This window comes from Phyllobates terribilis, unplaced genomic scaffold (assembly GCF_046119375.1).
Source record: "Phyllobates terribilis strain yellow unplaced genomic scaffold, ASM4611937v1 Scaffold_183__1_contigs__length_3771566, whole genome shotgun sequence".
Classification (NCBI taxonomy): domain Eukaryota; kingdom Metazoa; phylum Chordata; class Amphibia; order Anura; family Dendrobatidae; genus Phyllobates; species Phyllobates terribilis.
In genome coordinates this window covers 2,382,326-2,408,981 of record NW_027362943.1, presented here as the reverse complement: position 1 = coordinate 2,408,981, position 26,656 = coordinate 2,382,326, and the positions used below count along the sequence as shown (strand labels likewise).

At 46.6% G+C, this 26,656-nt stretch overlaps 1 protein-coding gene across 1 annotated transcript in view; it reads left to right on the top strand.

Moving 5' to 3' along the window:
• Positions 1 to 26,656, top strand: part of LOC141212736 (uncharacterized) — a 72,574-nt gene that overhangs the window by 36,806 nt on the left and 9,112 nt on the right. Inside the window, exons 9-14 of the mRNA XM_073665044.1 lie at positions 8,328 to 8,771; positions 18,417 to 18,767; positions 18,897 to 19,076; positions 19,160 to 19,283; positions 19,367 to 19,464; positions 19,663 to 19,753. Of these exons, the coding sequence (XP_073521145.1) occupies positions 8,328 to 8,771; positions 18,417 to 18,767; positions 18,897 to 19,076; positions 19,160 to 19,283; positions 19,367 to 19,464; positions 19,663 to 19,753 (1,288 nt within the window). The remainder of the gene's footprint in view (positions 1 to 8,327; positions 8,772 to 18,416; positions 18,768 to 18,896; positions 19,077 to 19,159; positions 19,284 to 19,366; positions 19,465 to 19,662; positions 19,754 to 26,656) is intronic.

Below are 26,656 nucleotides of genomic sequence, written 5' to 3'. Positions count from 1 at the left end.
GATTCTGGTATTGCTGTAATCACACCGACCAGAAGAATAAAGTCGTCTAATCACTTATACCGCATGAGGAACGGCGTAAAAAATAAACTCTCAGGTTAGGGTTGTGCTAGGGTTGGCCTAGAGTTAGGGCTGGGTTTGGGGTTAGGGTTGTGATGGGGTTGGGATTTTTTTCAAAAGTAAGAAAAAAAGATGACGATATGGCGACTAGTGTTGAGCGCAAGTGCTCGCTACTTGAGTTTGAATCGGGTGCTCTGGTATGCATTGAGTATCGTGGGTATTTGAGTGACATGCACGAGTCTCCGCCCCATATGCTTCGCGGCCAAAAAAACTTTGCGGGGATTGCCTGCCATGCACGAGCGATCCCCGCATGTTTTTTTTTGGGTGTCTAATAACCATGAAACATGCGGAGCAGGGACTCGAGCATGTCAATCGAGCACACGCTGTACATGGTGCATACCTGAGTACCCAATGGAAACTCAAGTAGCGAGCACTTGCGCTCAAGACTAATGACAACTTATTCAATATGATGACCAAATGTTAGAAAATTCTGTGTCGTACCTCTGGGTTCAAAATGTTCACTATACACCTTAATAAAATCCTTGAGGGGTATAGTTTCCAAAATGGGGTCACTTGTGGGGGAGTTCCACTGTTTAGGTACATCAGGGGCTCTCCAAACGCGACATGGTGTCCGCTAACAATTTGAGCTGACAATTTGTTAGCGGATACCATGTTGCATTTGGAGAGTCCCTGTGTGCCCAAACATTGGAGCTCCCCCACAAGTGACCCCATTTTGGAAACTATACCCCCCAAGGCACCTATCTAGATGCATAGTGAGCACTTGGAACCCCCAGGTGCTTCACAAATTGATTAGTAAAAATGAAAAAGTGAAAAAAAAAACATTTTTCATTTTTATGAATCAATTTGTGAAGCACCTGAGGGTTCCAAGTGCTCACTATGCATCTAGATAGGTGCCTTGTGGGGTCTAGTTTTCAAAATGGGGTCACTTGTGGTGGAGCTCCAATGTTTGGGCACACAGGGGCTCTCCAAACGCAACATGGTGTCCGCTAACAATTTGAGCTGACAATTTGTTAGCGGATACCATGTTGCATTTGAAGAGTCCCTGTGTGCCCAAACATTGGAGCTCCCCCACAAGTGACCCCATTTTGGAAACTAGACCCCCCAAGTCACCTATTTAGATGCATAGTGAGCACGTGGAACCCCCAGGTGCTTCACAAATTGATTCATAAAAATGAAAAAGTGTTTTTTTTTTTTTCACTTTTTCATTTTTACAAATCAATTTGTGAAGCACCAGGGGGTTCCAAGTGCTCACTATGCATCTAGATAGGTGCATTGGGGGGTCTAGTTTCCAAAATGGGGTCACTTGTGGGGGAGCTCCAATGTTTGGGCATACAGGGGCTCTCCAAACGCAACATGGTGTCCGCTAACAATTTGAGCCGATTTTCCATTCAATTTGTTAGTGGACACCATGTCGCGTTTGGAGAGCCCCTGTGTGCCTAAACATTGGAGCTCCCCCACAAGTGACCACATTTTGGAAACTAGACCCCCCAAGGCACCTATCTAGATGCATAGTGAGCACTTGGAACCCCCAGGTGCTTCACAAATTAATCCGTAAAAATGAAAAAGTGGAAAAAAAAACACTTTTTTATTTTTACGGATTAATTTGTGAAGCACCTGGGGGCTCCAAGTGCTCACTATGCATCTAGATAGGTGCCTTGTGGGGTCTAGTTTCCAAAATGGGGTCACTTGTGGGGGAGCTCCAATGTTTAGGCGCACAGGGGCTCTCCAAACGCGACATGGTGTCCGCTAACAAATTGAGCCGACAATTTGTTAGCGGATACCATGTTGCATTTGGAGAGTCCCTGTGTGCCCAAACATTGGAGCTCCCCCACAAGTGACCCCATTTTGGAAACTAGACCCCCCAAGTCACCTATCTAGATGCATAGTGAGCACTTGGAACCCCCAGGTGCTTCACAAATTGATTCATAAAAATGAAAAAGTGTTTTTTTTTTCACTTTTTCATTTTTACAAATCAATTTGTGAAGCACCTGGGGGTTCCAAGTGCGCACTATGCATCTAGATAGGTGCCTTGGGGGGTCTAGTTTCCAAAATGGGGTCACTTGTGGGGGAGCTCCAATGTTTGGGCACACAGGGTCTCTCCAAACGCAACATGGCGTCCGCTAATTATTCAAGCAAATTTTACAATCAAAAAGTCAAATGGCGCTCCTTCCGAGCCCTGCCGTGCGCCCAAACAGTGTTTTTTCCCCACATATGGGGTATCTGCGTGCCCAGGGGAAATTGCACAACAAATTTTGGGGTCTATTTTTTCTTGTTACCCCAGTGAAAATAAAAAAAATTGGGTCTAAAGTAACATTTTTGTGAAAAAAGTTAAATGTTCATTTTTTTCTTCCACATTCCAAAAATTCCTGTGAAGCACCTGAAGGGTTAATAAAGTTCTTGAATGTGGTTTTGAGCACCTTGAGGGGTGCAGTTTTTAGAATGGTGTCACTTTTTGGTATTTTCTGTCATAAAGACCTCTCAAAGTGACTTCAAATATGATGTGGTCCCTAAAAAAATGGTTTTGTAAATTTTGTTGGAAAAATGAGAAATCGCTGGTCAACTTTTAACCCTTATAGCTCCCTAACAAAAGAAAATTTTGGTTCCAAAATTGTGCTGATGTAAAATAGACATGTGGGAAATGTTATTTATTAACTCTTTTGTGTGACATATCTCTCTGATTTAAGGGCATAAAAATTCCAATTTTGAAAATTGCAAAATCTTCAAAATTTTTGCCAAATTTCTGTTTTTTTCACAAATAAACGCAAATGATATCGAAGAAATTTTACCACAATCATGAAGTACAATATGTCACGAAAAAACATTCTTAGAATCAGGGGGATCCGTTGAAGCGTTCCAGAGTAATTACCTCATAAAGTGACAGTGGTCAGAATTGTAAAAATTGGCCTGGTCATTAACGTGCAAACCACCCTCGGGGGTTAAGGGGTTAAGCACTTAGCATCGTCAACATACAACAGGTTCTTATGATCGGTCAAGACAGTCACCTTATCTGCTGGACCTCAAATTGACATTTCTCCAGTTTTGCAAATAAATGGTTGTCACGTAGAGCCTGAAGAAACTCTCTGACATGCTCGTGATGCTCCTCCAGAGTATGTGAATAAATCAATATGTCATACAGGTAAATCACCACAAGTCTACCCACTAGTGAGCAAAAAATATTATGATATTTTAAAAGACTGAAGGTGCATTGGTTAACCCAAATGGCATCACCAAATTTTCAAAATGGCACTGAGGCGTAATGAATGCGGTCTTCCATTCGTCACCCTGATGTATGTGTATAAGGTTATATGCCCCTCTCAAGTCAAGTTTGGAAAACCATTTAGCTCCAGATAATTGCTTAAACAGGTCCGGTATAAGGGGTAAATGATAGGAATTGTGAGCCGTGATTTTATTAATCTCTCTAAAATCCAAGTACGGATGCAACTCTCCATCCTTTTTTTAACAAGACAAACCCTCACGGCGAGGTGGATGGACGTATATGACACTTAGGGCAGAGACACACAAGGCCATATAACTTGTGCGAGGATCGCATCGCACTGAATGGACTGGCCCGCACCTCTCCTGACCTGAACATGACAGCGTGATGTATTTCTATGTAGCTGTCAAGCTCAGGTCAGGAGAGGTGTCGGCCAGTACGAGATTTATGATGTGATCCTCGCAGGAGAAGTACGGCCGTCTGTCTCTGCCCTCAGCCGGACTCTTCTGAATATAGTCTTTCAAGGCCTCCCTCCCTGGAAGGGGTTAAACATACAATATTTCGGCCTTTTAGCTCCTGGTATGAAGTGGATAGTACAATCATATGCCGCCATATAGTAGACGTCGGGTAACTGGTAATAATCACCTCATGTGTCGTCTATTTGTCTCCAAGCAGGAAAATCCCACGTTACATTCCGCACATAAAACTGTAGAAAAGGTGGCGCGGGGTAATTGTGCCCGTAGTGAGGGGCAAATAATGCCGGAAATGTCACTGACTGCGGAGACGTCTCCATGTAGCGTCTTCACTCCGGATATCACTGTACAGGAGCTGCACAGTTCACACTGAGCATCCACTGAGGCCCCTGATCATGTGACCCCTGACTCCTCCCTCCTGTGACCTCATCACAGGTCCTGTGCGCACAGAGCAGCCATATATGTTGTGGCGGCTCTGCAGGTGGAGGTATGTGGAGATCCCCCATTACCAGGCGCAGGGGGCATTAACCCCTTCAGCACGGAGACTCTTTTGGGGTCTCTGTGTGGTGTGAACAGTGAGGTAACAGCTGTGGACAGAATGCGGCTTCGCTGGTTCCCGTCCACATTAGATCCATTCAGACGACTGCAGGATGAAGGACCGAAGCCCAGAGAAGTCCTCACGCAACGCCATTATCCATCTCCTAGTTCCAGCACAGTAATGTAGATACTGGTGATGACATTCGGGGGATTTGCAGCAATATGTGGCAGATACTTGCTGGATCTTCTGCTTTCTGGACCGGTTCCACTTGTAAGTCTTATTAACCCTTTCACCCCAGAGACTGTTTCACCTTCCTTACAGGTCACTTTTTTCAATTCTGACCAGTGTGTGAAGAATTAAAGCAATGGCAAAGGGAAAAAATTAAAATGTTACTTTTTCCCACAAAAATGTTACTTTACCCCAAAATTTTGCATTTTCAAAAGGGTAACAGGAGAAAGTGCATAATACAATATGTTGTGCAATTTTTCCTGAGTAAGCCGATATCCCATTTGTGGTAGAGAAACTACTGTTTGGATGTACGGCAGGGCTCAGAAGGGAAGGAGTCCACTTGACTTTTTGTATGTAAAAATGGCTGGAATCGAGAACGTACCCCATGTGCCTATACAGTGGCAACCCCCCACAAGGGACACCATTTTTGAAGATAGACCCCTCAAGGAATTTATCTAGTTTTGTGGTGAGCACCTGGAACACACAGGTGCTTCACATAATGTTATAATAAGCCGAAGACGAACAACTCCCATACAACAAACTATAATAATTATGTTATTGAACATATATTAAAAAGACAACAATTAAAAACAAAACCAGAATTAAAAAAGGGAAATCTGCTGCAAATGAACAAGTAACAGGTAAAAAAGTTTTACTTATAGTTTATGCCAGATGTGAAAATACATATATAGATCCATATGGAGAAATATCTAATAAACACTAACTATATGATTACTTCATACATATAAATATAAAGTGCATAGTGCATGTATGAGCACCACATATCTGTTAGTAGGGTCAGTTCATTTTTTAATGTCTCCCCCGAGTGGGACCATATGGAATCTTATGAAGACTCCAGAAATAAAGATATTTGGTCTCATTCAAAATCCATCACGGCTAGTTGCTAAGGTTATGCTACACAAATACAAAATTATTATTATTATTATTTATATAGCTCCATTGATTCCATGGTGCTGTACATAAGGAGGGGTTACATACAAAATACAGATATCACTTACAGTAAACAAACTAACAATGATAGACTGGTACAGGGGGAAGAGGACCCTGCCCTTGTGGGCTTACATTTTACTGGATGGTGGGGAAGGAGACAGTAGGTTGGGGGGATTGCAGTAGCTCCGGTGTTGTTGAGGTGGCAGCAAGCAAGGTCATGGCAGACTGTAAGCTTGTTTAAAGAGATGTATTTTCAGGTTCCATCTGAAGGATAAAAGTGTGGTGGATAATCGGACGTGTTGAGGCACAGAATTTCATAGGATGAGGGATATTCGGACGAAATCTTGGAGGCGATTAACCTCCACCTGTAGAGCCGCCACCACATATATGGTTGGTAGAGACTAAATCCAAGTTGACAAAATACAACTAGTGCTGTGATAGGGTAACAAGAGGTACACAATGTATTCAGGTATATTAATAACCCCTACAGAGCCATCTTTAATTGTTTAGCACAGGCTTTTGCAGAGCCTTTGTACTACCAGTAACGTGGAAGCCCCCTATATTTCCATTGACAGAAGACGCACCTGAGCGGGGACTTGCATTTTTTGTAGATTGAATTGAAGCATTTTTTGAAAACATTTTACATAACATTTTCTATCACATTTATCCTGCGCTCTACGTTGAGCACTTACATTGGGGTTTCCATCTACAGTGGGGGAAATAATTATTTGATCCCTTGCTGTTTTTGCAAGTTTGCCCACTGACAAAGACATGAACAGTCTATAATTTTAAGGGTAGGTTAATTTTAACATTAAAAAATGGAATATCCAAAACAATCAAGAAAATCACATTGTATAAATTATATATTTTTTTGCATTTGGCAGTGAGAAATAAGTATTTGATCCCTCTGGCAAACATCACTTAATACTTGGTGGCAAAACCCTTGTTGGCAAGCACAGCAGTCAGACGTTGTTTGTAGTTGATGATGAGGTTTGCGCACATGTCATGAGGAATTTTGGTCCACTCCTCTTTGCAGGTCATCTCTAAATCATTAAGATTTTGAGGCTGTCGCTTGGCAACTCAGAGCTTCAACTCCCTCCATAAGTTTTCTATGGGGCATGAACCCATCTATCTTCCTTTCAGTAAGGTGAAGTCATCTTGTCCCCTTTGCAGAAAAGCACCCTCAAACTATAATGTTTCCCCCACCATGCTTCACGGTTGGGACGATGTTCTTAGGGTTGTACTCATTCTTCTTCTTCCTCCAAACATGGCGAGTTGAGTTAATGCCAAAGAGCTCAATTTTTGTCTCATCTGACCACAGCACCTTATCCCAATAACTCACAGAATCATCCAGGTGTTCATTGACAAAATTCAGACAAGCCTGCACATGTGCCTTGCTGAGCAGGGGGACCTTGAGGGCACTGCAGGATTTTAAACCTTTAATGTGTAATCTGTTACCAATGGTTTTCTTGGTGACTGTAGTCGCAGGTGCCTTGAGATCATTAACAAATTCCAGCCCATGTAGTTATAGCCTGATCTCTCACCTTCCTCATGATCAAGGATACCCCATGAGGTGAGATTTTGCATGGTGCCCCAGATCGATGTCGATTGACAGTCATTTTGTATTTCTTCCATTGTCTTACTATTGCACCAACAGTTGTCTCGTTCTCACCCAGCGTCTTACTTATGGTTTTGTAGCCCATTCCAGCTTTGTGCAGGTCTATAATCTTGTCCCTGACATCCTTAGAAAGCTCTTTGGTCTTGCCCATTTTGTAGAGGTTAGAGTCTGACTGATTAATTAAGTCTGTGGATAGTAGTCTTTTTCAGGTGACTATATAAGACAGCTGTCTTTAATGCAGGTAATGAGTTGATTAGGAGCATCTAACTGGTCTGTAGGAGTCAGAACTCATAATGGTTTGTAGGGCATCAAATACTTTTTTCTCACTGCAAAATACAAAAAATTATCTAATGTATACAATGAGATTTTCTTGATTTTATTTTTTGGATATTCTATCTCTCAATGTTAAAATTAACCTACCCTTAAAATTATAGACTGTTCATGTCTTTGTCAGTGGGCGAACTTACAAAAACAGCAAGGGATCAAATAATTATTTCCCTCCACTGTAAATCTCTGAGTGACATGATTCAGATAAAACCCATTCACTATAATGAGGCAGCAGAGTTACTGTCGACTCCATTTCGTCTCTGTTTAGCGTTGTCTTTTTTTCCAGAAGTACACAAAACTTTGGTCTATTGCGCTTTTATGCACGCTTAAAAATATGGACACTGCCAAATCATAGGACAGACTTGAGTCCACAGTGTCTTAATCTGCCTTATTATAGGGAATCTTCCATTGGGTTTTCCGTCTGAATCACATATTTCAGAGATCTACACGGAAACCCTGTTGTAAGCGCTCAGCGTAGAGCGCAGGATAAATGTGCGCCATGCCTTATTGCGATCTTTGGGAGGAAGAATGAACAAATCAACAGCAGGTGAAGAATTGTTTTTATTTATTTTTTATGCCATTCCTCATGTGGACGACTTTATTCTATGGGTTTTTGCCACCTTTTTTATTTTTTACACTGTTCACTGAAGGGGTTAACTAGTGTGACAGTTTTATAGATCAGATCGTTCTGGACGCGGTATTTGAGTACCAGGGGGTGACAGTAAGAGAGACATAACCAGTCCGGGATGAAAGCACTGTACCAGAAATGTATTTTTATTCAATAAGGAGTACTTCCACCAGTTCAGGGGCACCGCGATAGGCAGCCCGTGTGCACCATCATATGCCAACCTGCTCCTGGGCTAGTGGGAGGAAACTATTGTTTTTGGTGACACTTCGCAGTGCCCTGAGGAGAGTATTATCATGTGGCTCCGCTACATTGATGATATCTTTGTCATCTGGAAGGGCACTGCGGAGACGTTCAAGGATTTTGTCAAGAAACTCAATGTCAACAATATTGGGTTACATTTTATGTATGAGTTGAATTCATCTAGCCTGGCCTTTTTGGACATTAAAATTGAGATCAATTCCAAGGGTGAAATTATCACTAAGACCCATAGGAAAGAAACGGCCACAAATTCCCTCCTGAGGTGGGAGAGCAACCATCCGGCCCCCCTCAGGAGGGAAATCCCCAAGAGACAATATTTAAGAATGCACCAGAATTGCTCTACCTTGTGGTCCTTCAAGAAGCAGGCAGATGACCTCAAGATAAGGTTTAAAGACAGAGGTTACCTCGAAAGAGCCTTGAGGGAGGCATACAACAAGGCGTTAAAAAACCTGATCAAAGTGAAACTACACGATTCGTCATGAGATATTGCAATAGAGAGGAGATTAGATCAATCCTCCAAAGGAGTATTAAAGATGGACACAGACATGGAGAATGAGATCACACCTTACCCACAAATCACATACCGAAAAGGTAAATCTTTGAGGGATAGGCTAGTGCGTAGCCAGTGTCAGCTGAGAACCACCCCAACTTGGTTGGATAGAGGAATCAAAGGGTGTTTCACATGTGGGGTAAGATGTAAGATGTGTGAATCGATCCAGTCAGGCAATGTTCAGAAGCAATGTTACTGGTATCAGGTACTCCATTCGGCACTTCATAAATTGTCGCACTAAGGGCATCATCTATAAGGGCACATGTGAGAATGTGGTGGAGTACGTTGAAAAAACAAGAAGAGAATTTCGTAGGCGGGTGGGGAAACATACGAGATATATGGAATAAAAAAGACACACTGGTCGCTAATCACATCAACCTACTGCATCACGGAGATGTAAGGAAGATCCTATTTATGGGGGTAGAGAAAATTACATCTCCGGTGAAAGGAGGTAACTGGGATAGGTCGATTTTACAGAGGGAGACCCGTTGGATTTTCAACCTCACAACGGTACACCCGAATGGCCTGAATAAGCAAATGTCCTTAACTCCTTTCTTTGAAATAGAGGTGTAATAGGGACATATAGTCAGGGACAGCCACCGATGAGTGGGGGTGCCATTGCGCAGGACAGGGTGCCAACCTCCGCGTTAGGTAGGTGTGCAGATAGAGAGGGAAACGCTAGGGCATTTATAGATCTTTTCCACCCATTCTTTGGCAGTTTGGTGTGGTAGGGCAGTTCTGTATTGACTAGACACACCTGCCCACACTGTAACAAAACCCTCACTGGCAACAACAGTCGCTGATGAATAGCACTCTCTTTGATGTCTCCAACATCGTTGACAGCCATCATTTCTGCTCAGCGTGAATCGATTTTAACCAATGAACAGCACTGAAGTCCACTGTTCCCTCGTCCAGCGTAGATGCTACCTGGCCCATGCAAGTCGATGACGCCTGTGCCTGGTGGTGTGGTCAGGTACCCTAGCAGACCACACTGATGTAAACTGTTTCGAATGGTCTGACATGACACTTGGGTGCCTCTCACCTCCCTTAAATGTGCCTGCAGTTGTGTGGCGTTCATCATCCAGTTCCGAAAGGCATTGTTCACAATGAAGCAGTCATCAGTGTGGGGTGTGGCCAAAAGATGTCCACTTCTCTGCCTTTCTGTGACTTTTCCACTCTCTCTGTATCTCTATTGCAACCTGCTGATGATGACACTCGGTGACACTCAAAGCTCAGTGACCACTTTCATCTGAAAACATCCTGCTTCAATTTCAACGCCTACATTTTTTGGGCGATTCATGGATCAAACACTTGTTGTGAATTTTGCCATTAGGCTCCTTGTTAGAGAACAGCAAGTTGTGCAAAAAGTACTGTAGGGTTTCTACTCACTCAGCAGCGGTTGAGCAAGGCACCGGTTTCATTAAAATGTCCAGGCTAGTTTATTAGAACTTCATAAACCACTCAGCATAAGCTAACAAAAAGACGCCTGTAACATACCTGGCGGCGTCCTTGCATAGTGGTCCATCTCCCACTGTACAAGGGCGCGCACTTGATCTCCAGTCCAGTCTCCAGTTCAGTCAGTTGGCTTCTGGTCACTGATATGCCAGGTCCCGTTTATGTTTCCTGCCTCTGGTATCAGTTCCCGTGTTTGAACTGTGTCCTGTCTGTATTATCTTCTAGCCTGTTGTCTTCTGCCTATCCTGGAGGCTGTATTTCTAGGCCTGTGTGAACACGCTCCTTGCCTGTTCGTTCCGCCTTCTAGAGGCCGCATACCTAGACCCGCTCCTGTATCTTGCTGCTGTGTCTGTTCTTGTCTGAATACTCTCCTAGCCCCTTTCCTGTTTTTCTCTATGTCCGTACCTTCCCTTTTTCTGCAGAGTCTGAACTCGTACCTAACTCCTGCTCGTTGTCACTGTCACTTCCGTTTGTGAGTTTGTGGTCCACTCGCTACTTCACTGCAAGTACCCTGTGGGTATCTGGTTCTGCCTTTCCCTTCCTGTCTGTTCCGTGTGTACTGAGCCCTGTCCCCTCCGCTCTGCCTTGCTTGCCCCTTCGGCGGTTCTTGCTTGCTCAGCCCTGTCCACCGCGTCTGCGGTTTCGCCTTGCTCAGCCCTGTCCACCGCGTCTGCGGTTTCGCTTTGCTCAGCCCTGTCCACCGCGTCTGCGGTTTCGCTTTGCTCAGCCCTGTCCACCGCGTCTGCGGTTTCGCTTTGCTCAGCCCTGTCCACCGCGTCTGCGGTTTCGCTTTGCTCAGCCCTGTCCACCGCTTCTGCGGTTTCGCTTTGCTCAGCCCTGTCCACCGCGTCTGCGGTTTCGCTTTGCTCAGCCCTGTCCACCGCGTCTGCGGTTTCGCTTTGCTCAGCCCTGTCCACCGCGTCTGCGGTTTCGCTTTGCTCAGCCCTGTCCACCGCATCTGCGGTTTCGCTTTGCTTAGCCCTGTCCACCGCGTCTGCGGTTTCGCTTTGCTCAGCCCTGTCCACCGCGTCTGCGGTTTCGCTTTGCTCAGCCCTGTAGACCGCGTCTGCGGTTTCGCTTTGCTCAGCCCTGTCCACCGCGTCTGTGGTTCTGCTCTGCTCTGCCTTGACTACCGCACCTGCGGTTTCGCTTTACTCTGTTTGTTTGCCAAATGTGCGGCTCCGAATTTGTCTCCCAGTCTGTACTGGACCCTACCCAGCCTGCGCTCTAGTCTGCCTGTTCCTGTATTCCCCGGTGTGGGTCAACAGCCGTGTCCGGAGTCTGACCTGGAGTAGACCCTGGTCCCTCTGCTCGGTTCCTCCCTGGTGCACTGGCGTCGTATGCCGTCGTGCGACCTTGGTCGGATCGGGCAGATACTTAGTTACGCCCCTTCAGACACTCTCCGGTTCATGGCACAGTGGAACCACTAAACACGCACACGCCAGTCAGTCCGGGCGTGTGCATTACAGCATGCTCATGCCATGGTTCCCGTTGAGCCCCACGGCCTTCGCTCTCTGAGACGTTTTCCAGCGAATATGTGCATTAAAAATAAATAAAAAAAAATATATATATATTTTTTTTGTTTAGCTGAGTTCCAGGCGAATTACGCACCCGTCCAGATGGATCTTTCTGCACTCGTTCCTGCGGATCCGCCACGGTACTATGGGGATCCAAGACAGAGTCGTACATTTGTGGAGCAATGCATGCTACACTTCAAGTTCTACCCTCTTTGTTTTCCCACCGATCGGGCTAAGGTGGGATTCATGATGTCTTACCTAGCGGGTGATGCCTTGAAATGGATTACCCCCCTATGGGACGCACAGGATCCTATCGTCCTGGACATAATGGCCTTCCTGGTGGCCTTTCTAATGGTCTTCGATGATCCGAACCCGGAGGCTCCTGCTGAAGCTTCACTTTCCAATATCCCGGAGCAGCCCCGATGGGTAATGTGTGTGGGTAGCGCACTAGTCCTCCTGCCCGAAGAGACTACTGCCCATCCAGAATCCACACAGGATGACTACGCTCTTCGGAATACTTCTCCCAACCTCAAGAGGCAGTCCAGACGTGCTAGGCGTAGAGGCAAGCCGTCACGCCTGGGTCTGTCCTCCCAAAGACCTCCTGATTCCAACCTTGAAGTCCCTGCTGAAGCTTCATTTCCCTGTATCCCAGAGCAGCCCCTACGGGTAATATGCATGGGTAGCGCACCTGTTCTCCTGCCCGAAGAGACTTCTGCCCACCTAGAATCCTCCGGGATACCACCTGATGACAAATGGAGAGAGACTTCCCTACACCCGGTACCCGATACTTCGTCGGCTCCGTCCTGTGAGCCTGACAATGGGTACCTCAAAGCGGTAGTTAACCCCGAGTCTCTATACCCCTCCGACCAGGCGGAGGACCTCCAGTTGTCTCCAGAACCCTTCGGGGTGCTACCTGGTAGCAAATGTACAGAGTCTTCCCTATACTCTGTACCTGATACCTCGCCCGCTTCGTCCAGTGAGTCTGACCTAGTGTACTCCAAAGCAGAGGTTATCCCCGAGTCTCTACACCCCTCCGACCAGGCGGAGGACCTCCAGTTGTCTCCTGAACCCTTCGGAGTGCTACCTGATAGCGAATGGACAGAGACTCTCCTATACTCGGTATCTGATACCTCGCCCGCTTCTTCCAGTGAGTCCGACCTAGTGTACTCCGAAGCAGAGGTTATCCCCGAGTCTCTACACCCCTCCGACCAGGCGGAGGACCTCCAGTTGTCTCCTGAACCCTTCGGGGTGCTACCTGATAGCGAATGGACAGAGACTCTCCTATACTCGGTTCCTGATACGTCGCCCGCTTCTTCCAGTGAGTCCGACCTACTGCACTCCGAAGCAGAGGTTACCCATGAGTCTCTTCACCCTTCCGACCTGGCGGAGGACCTCCAGTTGTCTCCTGAACCCTTCGGGGTGCTACCTGGTAGCGAAAGGACAGAGACTCTCCTATACTCTGTACCTGATACCTCGCTCGCTTTGTCCAGTGAGTCCAACCTAGTGTACTCCGAAGCAGAGTTTACTCCCAAGTCTCTACACCCCTCCGACCAGGCGGAGGACCTCCAGTTGTCTCCAGAACCCTTCGGGGTGCCACCTGGTGGTGAATGGACAGAGACTTTTCTATATTCGGCACCCGATACCTCGCCTGCTTCGTCCAGTGAGTCCGACCTAGTGTACTCTGAAGCAGAGGTTACCCCCGAGTCTCTGCACTCGTCTGACCCGGCAGAAGACCTCCAGGTGTCTCCTGAACCCTTCGGGGTGCTACTTGATAGCGAAGGAACAGAGACTCTCCCCTTATTCGGTACCTGATACCTCGCCTGCTTCATCCAGTGAGTCTGAACAAGTGTAGTCCGAAGCGGAGGTTACCCCCGAGTCTCTGCCCCCCTCCAACCCGGTGGAGGACTTCCAGTTGTCTTCTGTACCCTCTGGGGTGCCACCTGAAAATATGTGGAGAGAGACTTCCTTGTGTGCTGTTCCTGGTACTCCACCCGTTTCGTCTGTTGCTGAGGATGGCTGGATAGGAGGAAGCATCCAAGCTACCCAGAGGAGACCAGTTTTTCCGGTGGACAGTGGAAGTGATCTCCTTGAAGTGAAGGATTGGCCCTCGAATTCCCTGCGGAAGATTCTGGCAGGCCTGAAGAAGAGGGGGCGTAAGGGGGGGGTACTGTAACATACCTGGCGGCGTCCTTGCATAGTGGTCCATCTCCCACTGTACAAGGGCGTGCACTTGATCTCCAGTCCAGTCTGCCAGCCTGGCTTCCCTCCATGCTGTCTGTTTGCCTCTGTGTCTGCTGCTTAAGGGTGGCGCCCGATCACTTCCTGCTTTTTGTACCTGCTGCAGGCACACCCCTTGTGCATCCTCAGCCTATTGCTGTCTGTCACCTGGTATTTAAGCCAGCTGCTCCAATTAACCCATGCCTGAGCATTGTGTTCAGTTAGTTGGCTTCTGGTCACTGATATGCCAGGTCCCGTTTATGTTTCCTGCCTTTGGTATCAGTTCCCGTGTCTGAACTGTGTCCTGTCTGTATTATCTTCTAGCCTGTTGTCTTCTGCCTATCCTGGAGGCAGTATTTCCAGGCCTGTGTGAACACGCTCCTTGCCTGTTCGTTCCGCCTTCTAGGGGCCGCATACCTAGACTCGCTCCTGTATCTTGCTGCTGTGTCTGTTCTTGTCTGAATACTCTCCTAGCCCCTTTCCTGTTTTTCTCTATGTCCGTACCTTCCCTTTTTCTGCAGAGTCTGAACTCGTACCTAACTCCTGCTCGTTGTCACTGTACTTCCGTTTGTGATTTTGTGGTCCACTCGCTACTTCACTGCAAGTACCCTGTGGGTATCTGGTTCTGCCTTTCCCTTCCTGTCTGTTCCATGTGTACTGAGCCCTGTCCCCTCCGCTCTGCCTTGCTTGCCCCTTCGGCGGTTCTTGCTTGCTCAGCCCTGTCCACCGCGTCTGCGGTTTCACTTTGCTCAGCCCTGTCCACTGCGTCTGCGGTTTCGCTTTGCTCAGCCTTGTCCACCGCGTCTGCAGTTTCGCTTTGCTCAGCCCTGTCCACCGCGTCTGTGGTTTCGCCTTGCTCAGCCCTGTCCACCACGGCTGCGGTTTCGCTTTGCTCAGCCCTGTCCACCGCGTCTGCGGTTTCGCTTTGCTCAGCCCTGTCCACCGCGTCTGCGGTTTCGCTTTGCTCAGCCCTGTCCACCGCGTCTGCGGTTTCGCTTTGCTCAGCCCTGTCCACCGCGTCTGCGGTTTCACTTTGCTCAGCCCTGTCCACCGCGTCTGCGGTTTCGCTTTGCTCAGCCCTGTCCATCACGTCTGCGGTTTCGCTTTGCTCAGCCCTGTCCACCGCGTCTGCGGTTTCGCTTTGCTCAGCACTGTCCACCGCGTCTGCGGTTTCGCTTTGCTCAGCCCTGTCCACCGCGTCTGCGGTTTCGCTTTGCTCAGCACTGTCCACCGCGTCTGCGGTTTCGCTTTGCTCAGCCCTGTCCACCGCGTCTGCGGTTTCACTTTGCTCAGCACTGTCCTCCGCGTCTGCGGTTTCGCTTTGCTCAGCCCTGTCCACCGCGTCTGCGGTTTCGCTTTGCTCAGCCCTGTCCACCGCGTCTGCAGTTTCGCTTTGCTCAGCCCTGTCCACTGCGTCTGCGGTTTCGCTTTGCTCAGCCCTGTCCACCACGTCTGCGGTTTCGCTGTGCTCAGCCCTGTCCATCGCGTCTGCGGTTTTGCTTTGCTCAGCCCTGTCCACCGCGTCTGCGGTTTTGCTTTGCTCAGCCCTGTCCACCGCGTCTGCGGTTTCGCTTTGCTCAGCCCTGTCCACCGCGTCTGCGGTTTCGCTTTGCTCAGCCCTGCCACCGCGTCTGTGGTTTCGCTTTGCTCAGCCCTATCCACCGCGGCTGCGGTTTCGCTTTACTCAGCCTTGTCCACAGCGTCTGCGGTTTCGCTTTACTCAGCCTTGTCCACCGCGTCTGCGGTTCTGCTCTGCTCAGCCTTGTCTACCGCGTCTGCGGTTCTGCTCTGCTCTGCCTTGACTACCGCACCTGCGGTTTCGCTTTACTCTGTTTGTTTACCGCATGTGCGGCTCCGAATTTGTCTCCCAGTCTGTACTGGACCCTACCCAGCCTGCGCTCTAGTCTGCCTGTTCCTGTATTCCCCGGTGTGGGTCAACAGCCGTGTCCGGAGTCTGACCTGGAGTAGACCCTGGTCCCTCTGCTCGGTTCCTCCCTGGTGCACTGGCGTCTTATGCCGTCGTGCGACCTTGGTCGGATCGGGCAGATACTTAGTTACGCCCCTCCAGACACTCTCCGGTTAATGGCACAGTGGAACCACTAAACACGCACACGCCAGTCAGCCCGGGCGTGTGCATTACAACGCCCTTTTCCAGCACAGTGAAAAACAGAAAGTAAATAGTTCAGACAGTGCTGTGGGTTCGCCTACTCAGGTCAGTGTCCTTTAGCAGATAGCCTGTAGGTCTCCACAGTTCCAGTCACAGACACTGAATGAGACACTTGGTCTTCATTTTATCTGCCATACCACACCCCCGGCTGGGACTATGTGAGCCCCACTCTTTGACTGCTCGTAAACTCGGCCCTGATACGCCCTATTAACCCTCAGCACTATCTGTCCTTGAGTCTGCTTTCCAAGGCTTACATCACCGAAGCTACCAACCTCGATGATATATATCTCCCCTCAAGCACCTGTGTTACATGCACGCCGCCTAAGCTCAGATAGGGGCGAGACCGATTACATGAATTCGTTGGAATTCTGGGGGAACAGTTATTCCGGGCGACCATAGGCTGCAGCTTCTCTGAGGCACAGGACAGATTCAGTTGCTGACCAGACACATTTGAAAGAGTCCTCATAAACGGTAGAACAGTAACATTTAATGAGGTATGGCCAATGCAATGTACATGTCTCTTTGAGCAACAGGCTCCAGTAATAACAGTACAATCTTCTTTGCAACTCAGCAGTACACAGTGTATTATCCTGTAGCACAGTTTAAATGCATACACAACCACAGGCTTTTCCTTCACAAGGACTCAATTGTACACAGCATTCTTTATCCTGCATGGAGATGGGGGGGGGTGTTTGATGAGGGAGACGATCCCTATGACAGGATTACTTCCAGTCCTTATCTTCCTGGTCGACAATGCTCCACACTGTTAGTTCAGGGAGTCTATCTGACCTGTGTTTAGCTTCCCACCTGACCTGAATTCTGTTTTCTTGCCTTCTATGAGATACAGATCATAAGCCACCTTTCTCTTCGGCTCTGGACAGAGAGTAAACAACTTCCCCACAATCCCCCTGGGGCTCTGCTAAAACACTCCCCTTCTTCTGTGACTGTGTTAACCCCTCTAGTTGGTGGATGCTTCTGGAGCACAACACTTCCTGTCTCCTGTGCTTGTGTTACTTCTAATAGTTGCTGAATGCTTTTAAAGCAGCAGCACTACTTCTGCACATCACACCTGTCCGGCGGCCATCTTACAGTACTGAAACATTGAACAGTTGGACATGTGTATCAAAACATTAAGAAATGGTCACATTAAAGAGGTTATCCACTGCAATGTGTAGTTGGCAGATGGATTTAAACCTAGGAAATAAGGCTTTCTTCAAATACCTTGTGTTTCCAAATGTGCCTGTGAGCAGCGCTATCGTTGTCCTCTTAGCACCATCATGTGACCCCCGGCTGCAGTTGCCTCTGATGTCTGGTGACTTCACGTCAAGTTCCGGAATTGATTGACTGGGCTGTGGGCGGCGTTTCACCACATGTCACAGCCCAGCATCGTGTGCGCTCTCTCTTCACTGCTTTCATTAACAGAGTGCCGCAAGCCCGCGAGATGCTGGGCTATGAAGTGATGAAACTTCGCCCACAGCCCGGTCAATCATTGAGACTGGGACATCAGTGATGTCGGGTCAACTTCCAGTTCTGGGAGTTGCCATTTTTGCCCAGTCTCTTTCTTATGGTGGAGTCATGAACATTGACCTTAACTGAGGCACGTGAGGTCTGCAGTTATTTGGATGTTGTTGTGGGGTCTTTTGTGAGCTCTAGGATGAGTCGTCGCTGCACTCTTGGGGTAATTTTGATCGGCAGGCCACTACTGGGAACATTCACCACTGTTCCATGTTTTTTGCTATTTGTGAATAATGGCTCTCACTGTGGTTCGCTGGCATGTCAAAGCTTTAGAAATGGCTTTATAACCTTTTCCAGACTGACAGATCCCAATTACTTTGTTTCTCATTTGTTCCTGAATTTCTTTGGATCGCAGCATGATGGCTAGCTTTTGAGGATCTTTTAGTCTACTTTACTTTTTCAGGCAGGTTCTATTTAAGTGATTCCTTGATTGAGAACAGGTGTGGCAGTAATCAGGCCTCTATATGGCTAGCGAAATTGAACTCCGCTTCCCAAAGATGTGATAAACCACAGTTAATTTATGTTTTAATGGGGAGTTGGGGGGGGGGCAATCACTTTTTCACACAGGGCTCTGTAGGTTTGGATTTCTTTTTCCCTTAATAATAAAGACCTTCATTTAAAAACTGCATTTTGTGTTTACTTGTGTTACCTTTGTCTAATGTTTAAATTTATTTTGTGATCTGAAACATTTAAGTGTGAAAGAATAAGAAATCAGGAAAGGGTCGAACACTTTTTCACACCACTGTTGGTTTTATTAGTAGATGTAAAGGAATCTAAATACTGTACAATAATCTCCTCATATGTTCCCCTTATTATTCCCAGTAATTGTATTATTACACAGGATTTTTATGATATTACATCGGCTCATCATCTTCTCATTCTGATCTCTACAATATCGGATCCTCTTAGTGAATATCTTCTATATAAGAGAATTTTCCTGAATTACGCATCAAAGATGGATATGGACAGAGACAAGATGGCTGAGAAAATATTACACCTCACCCTAGAGATCCTCTTCCGACTTACTGGAGAGGTGAGAGATTCTGATGATGTCTCATTACATCATTCTTATCTAAGGGAATAACAGATGGACAGAACTGGAGAGGTGAGGACTCTGTAAATGTCTGGAGGGAGATTTATTAATGTGTCTCTCCATAATCAGGATTACACACTAGTGAAGAAGACCTCTAGCGAGCGCTGTCAGGACCCTGTGTCTGAATTATGGGGAAGACCCCTGAGTCCAATCACATGGCCTCCACCTCACCCCCTGATGCATGAGGACATCAATGACCAGAAGATCCTAGAACTCATCTACAAGATGATTGAGCTACTGACTGGAGAGGTGACACTGCTGGGAATGCTGGGACATTATACAGTAACGCTATGGAGGGATCGAGGTGGTGACTGTATCATTGTATGTGTCAGGTTCCTATAAGATGTCAGGATGTTGCTGTCTATTTCTCCATCGAGGAGTGGGAGTATTTAGAAGGACACAAAGATCTGTACAAGGACGTCATGATGGAGGTTCCCCAGCCCCTCACATCACCAGGTAATAGACAGGACTGAATACACACAGCCTATAATTATCTGTATGTAAAGAATAAATTCAGTCCCTGTATGTGTTTCCTCCAGATCTATCCAGTAAGAGGACAACACCAGAGAGATGTCCCCGTCCTCTTCTTCCACAGGACTGTGAACAAGAAGATCCCAATGTTCCTCAGGATCATCAGGTAGGTGGAGAGAAGGTGTCATGTGATCTCCCCTATGATGTATAGACGGCTGTGAAGGTCTTGTGTTCAGTCTTGTTTTATCCACCAGTATTATATGTTTTATACTTGTGTAATGAGAACGGTGGAGATGACAGGATTAGAGCTGCTCATAGATGTGACTTCTCCATCTGTCTGTGACTTTTATAATATTTGTTTCAGGGTGAAGATCTGACCCATATTAATACTACAGAGACATATGTGAGGGGTGATGAGCGGTGTAAAGAGCAGATTCCTACATATGACTACCCAGGTGAGTAGTAACCACTAAATGCAGAGAAGTCACAGATTCTTCTTAGGCACCGGCTGTGGCTGCTTTATCAGTGGTGTAGTCCGGCCGTATCACAATCGTGTGATCACCATTTTGCCTCTAGACCACAACATTCTCTCAAGACCAGGTCCCGTCTCCCTGAGCTAACTTAACTTTTATGATTGAAAATATTAAATGTGCAGTGAGGGCCAAGTGTGAATTTCTGTAAAATAACAGCAGTTTTACCCTTAATCCTGACTTTTCAATTTCTTTTTAAACCGACTAACTTCAAACCAGATTGTGATAAACTATACAGAAAACATTACATCTGTGCCATGATATATCTCTAAGCTGTGTGTGGCTGATGGCTGTAATATACATTTATTCACGTCTGCAGGAGATGTGTGGCCATGGCTCGAGCCCTGGTTTCATGGATTTGTTGAGGGCAATAACCCTTCATGGTTGACCAAGTGAGTGTCAAATTATTATGTTGATTGCAATCCACAGAAAACCAAACGGAAACAATGTTCTGTATTGGGAGGATTCAAAGAATCTCTGATCCCGTTTATTTTGCTTAGCATTTTATATTGTTTTGAGCATATCAATAGCCAATCACCTACAGGCTGACCAATGTTAGTACAATTATTACGGAAACACATATATGGTCACAGTAGTTCGAAGCACGATGGAATTTTACAAGGTCCATCCTGGCCTAAACTAGTTAGATAACAGGAGCGGAGTGTCTGACAAAAAAAAAATGTTATTGTGAGAAAAGTTAGTGTGGGAAAGATGAGGCGAGAGAAAAGAAGGAAAGAATGTATGTTGTGCAAGGAGTGATAATAACATGATTTTGAAACAAGCAGACAAAATGGAGTTGCTATAGCATGAATATCATTATGTCCTTTACATTTTCCCCCCTAAAAATTATGTTATTATCAACATTAGAGGTGCTATCCCAGGGTCATGCTTTGAGCCTGAGGGACATTGGTCTTCACTCAATTAGTGCCCTTGTTACCAATCGAGGCTGTCGCGGCATGTCCATCCCCCCTTGTTGGTTGATATAATCATAAAGCTCTGATCTTCAGACGTGAGTTTGGTCGGGGCGTGCGGGTGAAGGTCATCATTCCCTTGTCGTCCAGGTCCTCAATGCTGGTCACATCTGGGAGGTCCGTGTACAGTAGCACTGGATGTCGGTTAACAGCGTTCTCCTTGCTCTCTGATGACTGGCAGGTTTTCCTCATGCAAAATGGGATACAATAAAAGACTAGTTTTAGTAAGACATATATTAACAAGATGCAAGCAACAATATGCAACATTCCTTGTAATATTCCAGCAATCCACCCACCAATCCCTTTAAACCAATTAGCAGGATTTAAAAAGGAGAATGTATCAGACCACCAACTGTCTTTGATCAATTCGTTATGTTTGTTATATTCTTCCCTGAGTTTCCTAATGTCTTCCATTTTAGTCTTTAACCGTATGGTAGAGTCGGGGTCAATATAGTGACAACAGGCTGGGCCTATAACCTGACACATCCCTCCTTGAGCTGCTGTCAAATAGTCCAGCACTAAAGTATGTTGATTAGCTACTGTAATATGTTGATTCTGCACTGCAACAGTAGTATTAATTACTTCCAGCACACTCCAAATCTGGTCATCTAAGTAGTCAGTGACTTCCACTAATTTGTCCCACATTTGTGTTACAATAGGGTAGAGGAAGACAGTACTGGCTATCTTATTGGGTATACTCATTTGTACTAAATGAGGTCTTCCTGATGGGCGTGGATGGCTCTCATATCTACTTTACTATGGGGAATAAGATAAGTGGCTGGAGTAAGCCGGGCCAACGTACAAGTCCACCCTACTCTGACTGGGAGCCATTTATACGCATTATTCCCACAGACCCAATATGTGGCTGATGGCTGATCCCATAAAGCAGAGTGCTGTAATACTAATTTATGTACCAAATCGATAAAAGCGGTGTTATTTGATAACATACACCATGAAGGCATTTGTCCCAGGGGGCTACAGTATCCAATATCCGGATTGCCACATGTTGGATCACTAGGCTTATATTCAGAAGATTCATTGCAAGGGATGTTACCAGATATTTTATAACATGTGTCATTGGTACCTTTTATAAACAGATTTGCATGTACCCATGAGTGATTATGAATGTATCTTTCCAACAATGACAGTTTAAAAGCATCTGCCGTACTAGGAGTAGCATTAAAACTGATTTGTAGACCTTCAGTTGGTATGAAGCCTAAATTAGTCAAGGAAGACTTGTTTCTGGGCACCCATTTGTTTCCTTTAAGGGCAAGAAATTGTAGGTGTCTACTGGTAGCAGTAAGATTTCCTTGCCACCAGGGGAGATACAGTGGTGTTCCATAATCTACTAAACTTAGTAGCGTTATTAGCAAGGGCGTCGCTACAATTGGGCCAGTTTAGTATTTCTTCCAGAGTGACTGGGACCGCCAGAAAAGGCATACTAGTGGCTGAAACTGGTGAGTGAGTACATATCCAACAGTCACTGATCGGGTTGTTCTCTAATTGACTCAATTCTTGTACCAAAATCTGGTGGTGAGTAATGAACTTGTTATTAAAAGGGTCAGTACTCTGTTGTAGGCTATTCCAGGTATTGACTAGTCTAACCATACATATTATCATAAAACATCTCAGGATGGTTGACGTTTGCAGTGTGAAGCATGGATCCATGTTGACTTCCCTTCAAGTTTTACTGCTGTTTGGGTTGTAAGGAGCACTTGGTATGGTCCGTCATACAATGGTTCTAGTCCGTGTTTCCGAACATGCCTCTTCACATACACATAATCTCCGGGCTTGAGGGTTATGATAACCTTCTGCATCAGCTGGATCTGGAATAGAAGATGATACTAACGCATGGGTGTTAGTTAAGGCTTTGGCAAGCTGAATCACATATTGCACAACATGATCTGTTTCTTCTGATAATCGGTGTGGGGTAAATCGAGCTATAGCTGGTTGTGACCGAAATAGTATCTCATAGGGTGACAGTTTATGTTTCCCTATGGGGGTGGTGTGTATGTGATATAGTGCAATGGGAAGGAGCTCAGGCCACTGGGCCGTAGTCTCCTGCATCATTTTGATCAATTGCCTTTTCAGTGTGCCATTCAATCTCTCCACCTTGCCGCTTGACTGTGGATGGTAAGGAGTATGCAGCACCACTGTTGATCCGATCATGGTAAGTATTTCTTGATATACGCATGAGGAAAAGGCTGGTCCCTGATCACTTTCAATAACTTCTGGGACTCCATACCGGCAAACAACTTCAGAGACCAGTTTCATGGCGGTAGTCTTGGCAGTCATATTTGGAACAGCAAATGCTTCTGGCCAGCTGGAAAACATATCCACTACCACTAAGCAGTATTCATATCGTCCTGCTTTACGGAGAGTGATATGATCAACTTGCAATCATTGGAACGGATACTCTGGTTTAGCAAGGTGTTTTGTCGGTACATTCTGTAATCTGCCTGGGTTGCAGGTTTGGCATATTGTGCAAACTTTGTTTTGTGCGCTCAACATGGTGGAAATTCATGGGGCCCAATAGAGTTTCTGTACCAGTAGCAAAGCTTGATTCTTCCCTCGATGCACCGGTCCATGGGCCAAGGCTGCAAAGGCCTGATATAGGAGTAGAGGCAAACAATACAGTTGTCCCTTTTTCCATAGCCCATCTATCAATTTAGCTCCCGCCTCCTTCCGTGACTCGTTCTTCTTTAGAGACTTTTTGCTATGTGCAGCGTAGCTTTGTGATTGGAGGGACCAGTTGATGAATTTCTGCAAGTTAATCCTGGGTTGGCACGGAATTTAGCTGTTTGGTCTGCTGCCACGTAACAGCCATGGACATGGATGTCGGAAGAAGAGCTGCTCGCTTAGCATGGAGATCAGCAAGTGCATTACCTCTTGCTTCAGGGGCATCTGGTTGGGTATGAGCTTTTACCTTTACGACAGCCAACTGTCTTGGTAGTTGTACCGCTTCCATCAATTGTCTGACGCTTTCAGCATTTTTCACAGGAGAACCTGCAGTCGTGACAAAGCCTCTCCTTGCCCAGATCTCCCCAAAGTCATGTGCAATCCCAAAGGCGTATCTCGAGTCAGTAAATATATTCACATGTTTTCCTTCGGCCTGTTAACAAGCAGCAATCCGAGCTTTGAGCTCTGCTTCATGTGCTGACATACTGGGAGGTAAGGCTGCAGCCTCTACCAATGTATCTTCAGTTGTGACAGCATATCCAGTATGAAACCTGCCAGAGGTGTCAGCATATCTGGATCCATCCGTATATAACGTAAGTTCTTGGTCATCCAAGGGTACTTCCCCCCACTAAAACAAGTGGAGTTGACTCCGCAGTAATTTTCTTCCAGACAATCATGTGGTGGAGCCTCTTTCCCCTCTCCCTCAGGTGCTGGTAGCAGGGTGGCCGGGTTGATGGTGGTGCACTGGTGTAATTTCACATTTTCTGGCAAAATCAACGTACACTGCAGGTGTCTCTGTGTGGACAGATGTTTAGGTTGCTGTAAAGCCAAAACAGCCGCAATATCGTGTGGAGCATAAATGTGAGTCTCATGTCCAAGGATGATGTCCGTCGTTTTTTCAAGTAACTGCTGTGTGGCATGAACCGCTTGTAGACAGCTGGGGGAGGCCCTGTCTACCGGGTCCAGACGCAATATGTCTGCAATATGTACATAGTCCGAGGACCCGTTGCACCTCTATGGGATCTTTTGGGAATGGTACTAGGTAGATGGCCATCTTTCTTTCTTCTGTGAGATGTCTGGCACCCTGAGTAAGGCAGTGGCCTAAGAAAACCACTTGACCGAGGCAAAACTGAAGTTTCGAGGCTGAGACTCGACAATTCAGTTTTGCTAGATGCTTGAGGAGGCTAACACTGGCCCTGATGGACACTTGCTCCGTGGGGGGACACAAAAGAAGATCATCAACGTATTGTAATAGTACTACCTCAAAGTTGTCCAGCTGCCACAGCAGCAGACAGCTAGACATGTTCTTTGCAAACTGATTAGGGCTATTCTGCGCTCCGTGCGGCATCACCGTCCAAGTCAATTGCCTTCCCTGATATGTAAATGCAAACAGAAACTGACAGTCTTTATGTAGTGGAATGCTGAAAAAGGCGTTTGCTAAATCAATTACTGTAAACCAGGCTGTGGTAGATGGTATTTGTGAGAGAAGTGTATGTGGGTTAGGCACCACAGGAGTTTCCACGACTGTCGCTGCATTTACTGCCCTCAAATCCTGCAGCAATCGATAAGCGGGCGGCAGCCCCGGTTGGGATTTTTTCCTTACGGGGAACAACGGCTTATTGAATGGGGAGACACAGGGGATTAGTGCCCCTTTCTCTAACAAGGTGTGAATTTGCTGGTGTAGACCTTGTTCTTGTGCATGTGTGAGCGGGTACTGGCGAACCTTGGGAAAGGGCGCTTCGGGCTTGAGGTACACCTGTATTGGTTCTACCGGCAATCTCCCAATGTCGTCTGGGCCTTGTGACCACAGATGAGAAGGGATTTCCTCTGTGTATGGAGCTAACCTGGGATCTTTTGGGAGATTTCCAATCGTATTTGATATGTTAATCATAACCGTGGGTAGCGCCCGTAAGATGCAGACCTACTCTATGTGTGCATCATAGTTTGGATCCTTTAAAGTAAGGATCATCTGACCATTGTCCTGGTATTGAATTCGGGATCAGAATTTAGGTTTGCTCCTAAAAGATTTACCGGGCAGGTCGGGGATATGACAAATTGTGCCATTACTTCCGGAAATGGGCCAATCGGAATAGGTTTAGTGAGAGTGTGTTTGTTAGGTCTGCCATCTACACCGATCAATATTAGATTGTCGTTAGAAAATTGGACTGGGAGACCCTGAGGCAATTCAGTGGATTTTAAAATGGAGTTGGCCGCCCCAATGTCTACCATGAACTTCACCGGATTTCCTCCTATTGGGAGAACTACAGATGAACAGAGCCCGGGGGTGGTTACGGGCATCACGATGGCAGACTCTGGTTGGCCTCCATTTCAGACTGGATGGTTTTGGGGGACATTGTCTCGTGGGACGTGCGTCCTATTTCTAGATAGGGGGGCTTGGGCGGTGCACTGGCTAGCAGGGGTGTGACAGTCCCTTTGGAAATGTCCCGTCCGGCCACACCTCCAACACTGATGACAGGAATTCACTACTGGCCTTTTCCCGGGATACATTACTCGCTGATCAGGTACCACCATGGGGTAATAGTGGGGCTGTAAGGGAGGATACTGTGTTGCGGGTACTGCGGATGCATCAACTGCCACTGCAGCGGGTTTGGATTTAGGCTTAACCGCAGAAGCGGTCCGGGCGACACTTTTCTGGAAGCTTTTTGCTACCTTTAGGGCATCTCCTGGGGTGGCTGACACAACATCTGGTCGTACAGCCAATATCACGTCCTTGATTTCAGTCCGTAACCCCTGGATAAAGGTGGATACTAACAGCTGGCAATGACTTTTAGTATGTAAGGAGAACCCAAGGTCCTTATAGACCCGTATAAGGCCTCCATAAAACTTCTCAGCCGACTCTCCCTTCTCTTGAGTGACATCTGTGAGGGTAGTGGATTGATCAGCCAACTTATCCAGAGCCTATATTTTAGGGCTTGACAGAAGTCAACCCCACTCTCATTACGTATTGGCGTCTAATGCTCTATTATATGAGACATCAGCCTCTACCATGGGATAATATCCTTCACCGGCTTTTACATGGAGCAGGTGTAAAGGATCTTGCCTTGTTGTTGACTATATCTCTCTGTTTGCAGACATGCCCCTTTAAAAAGCCATGGGGGAATGTTCGGGATCCGGGAGACGGTTACACAGAGTATCCGTCTGTACTGGGGTAAACTGG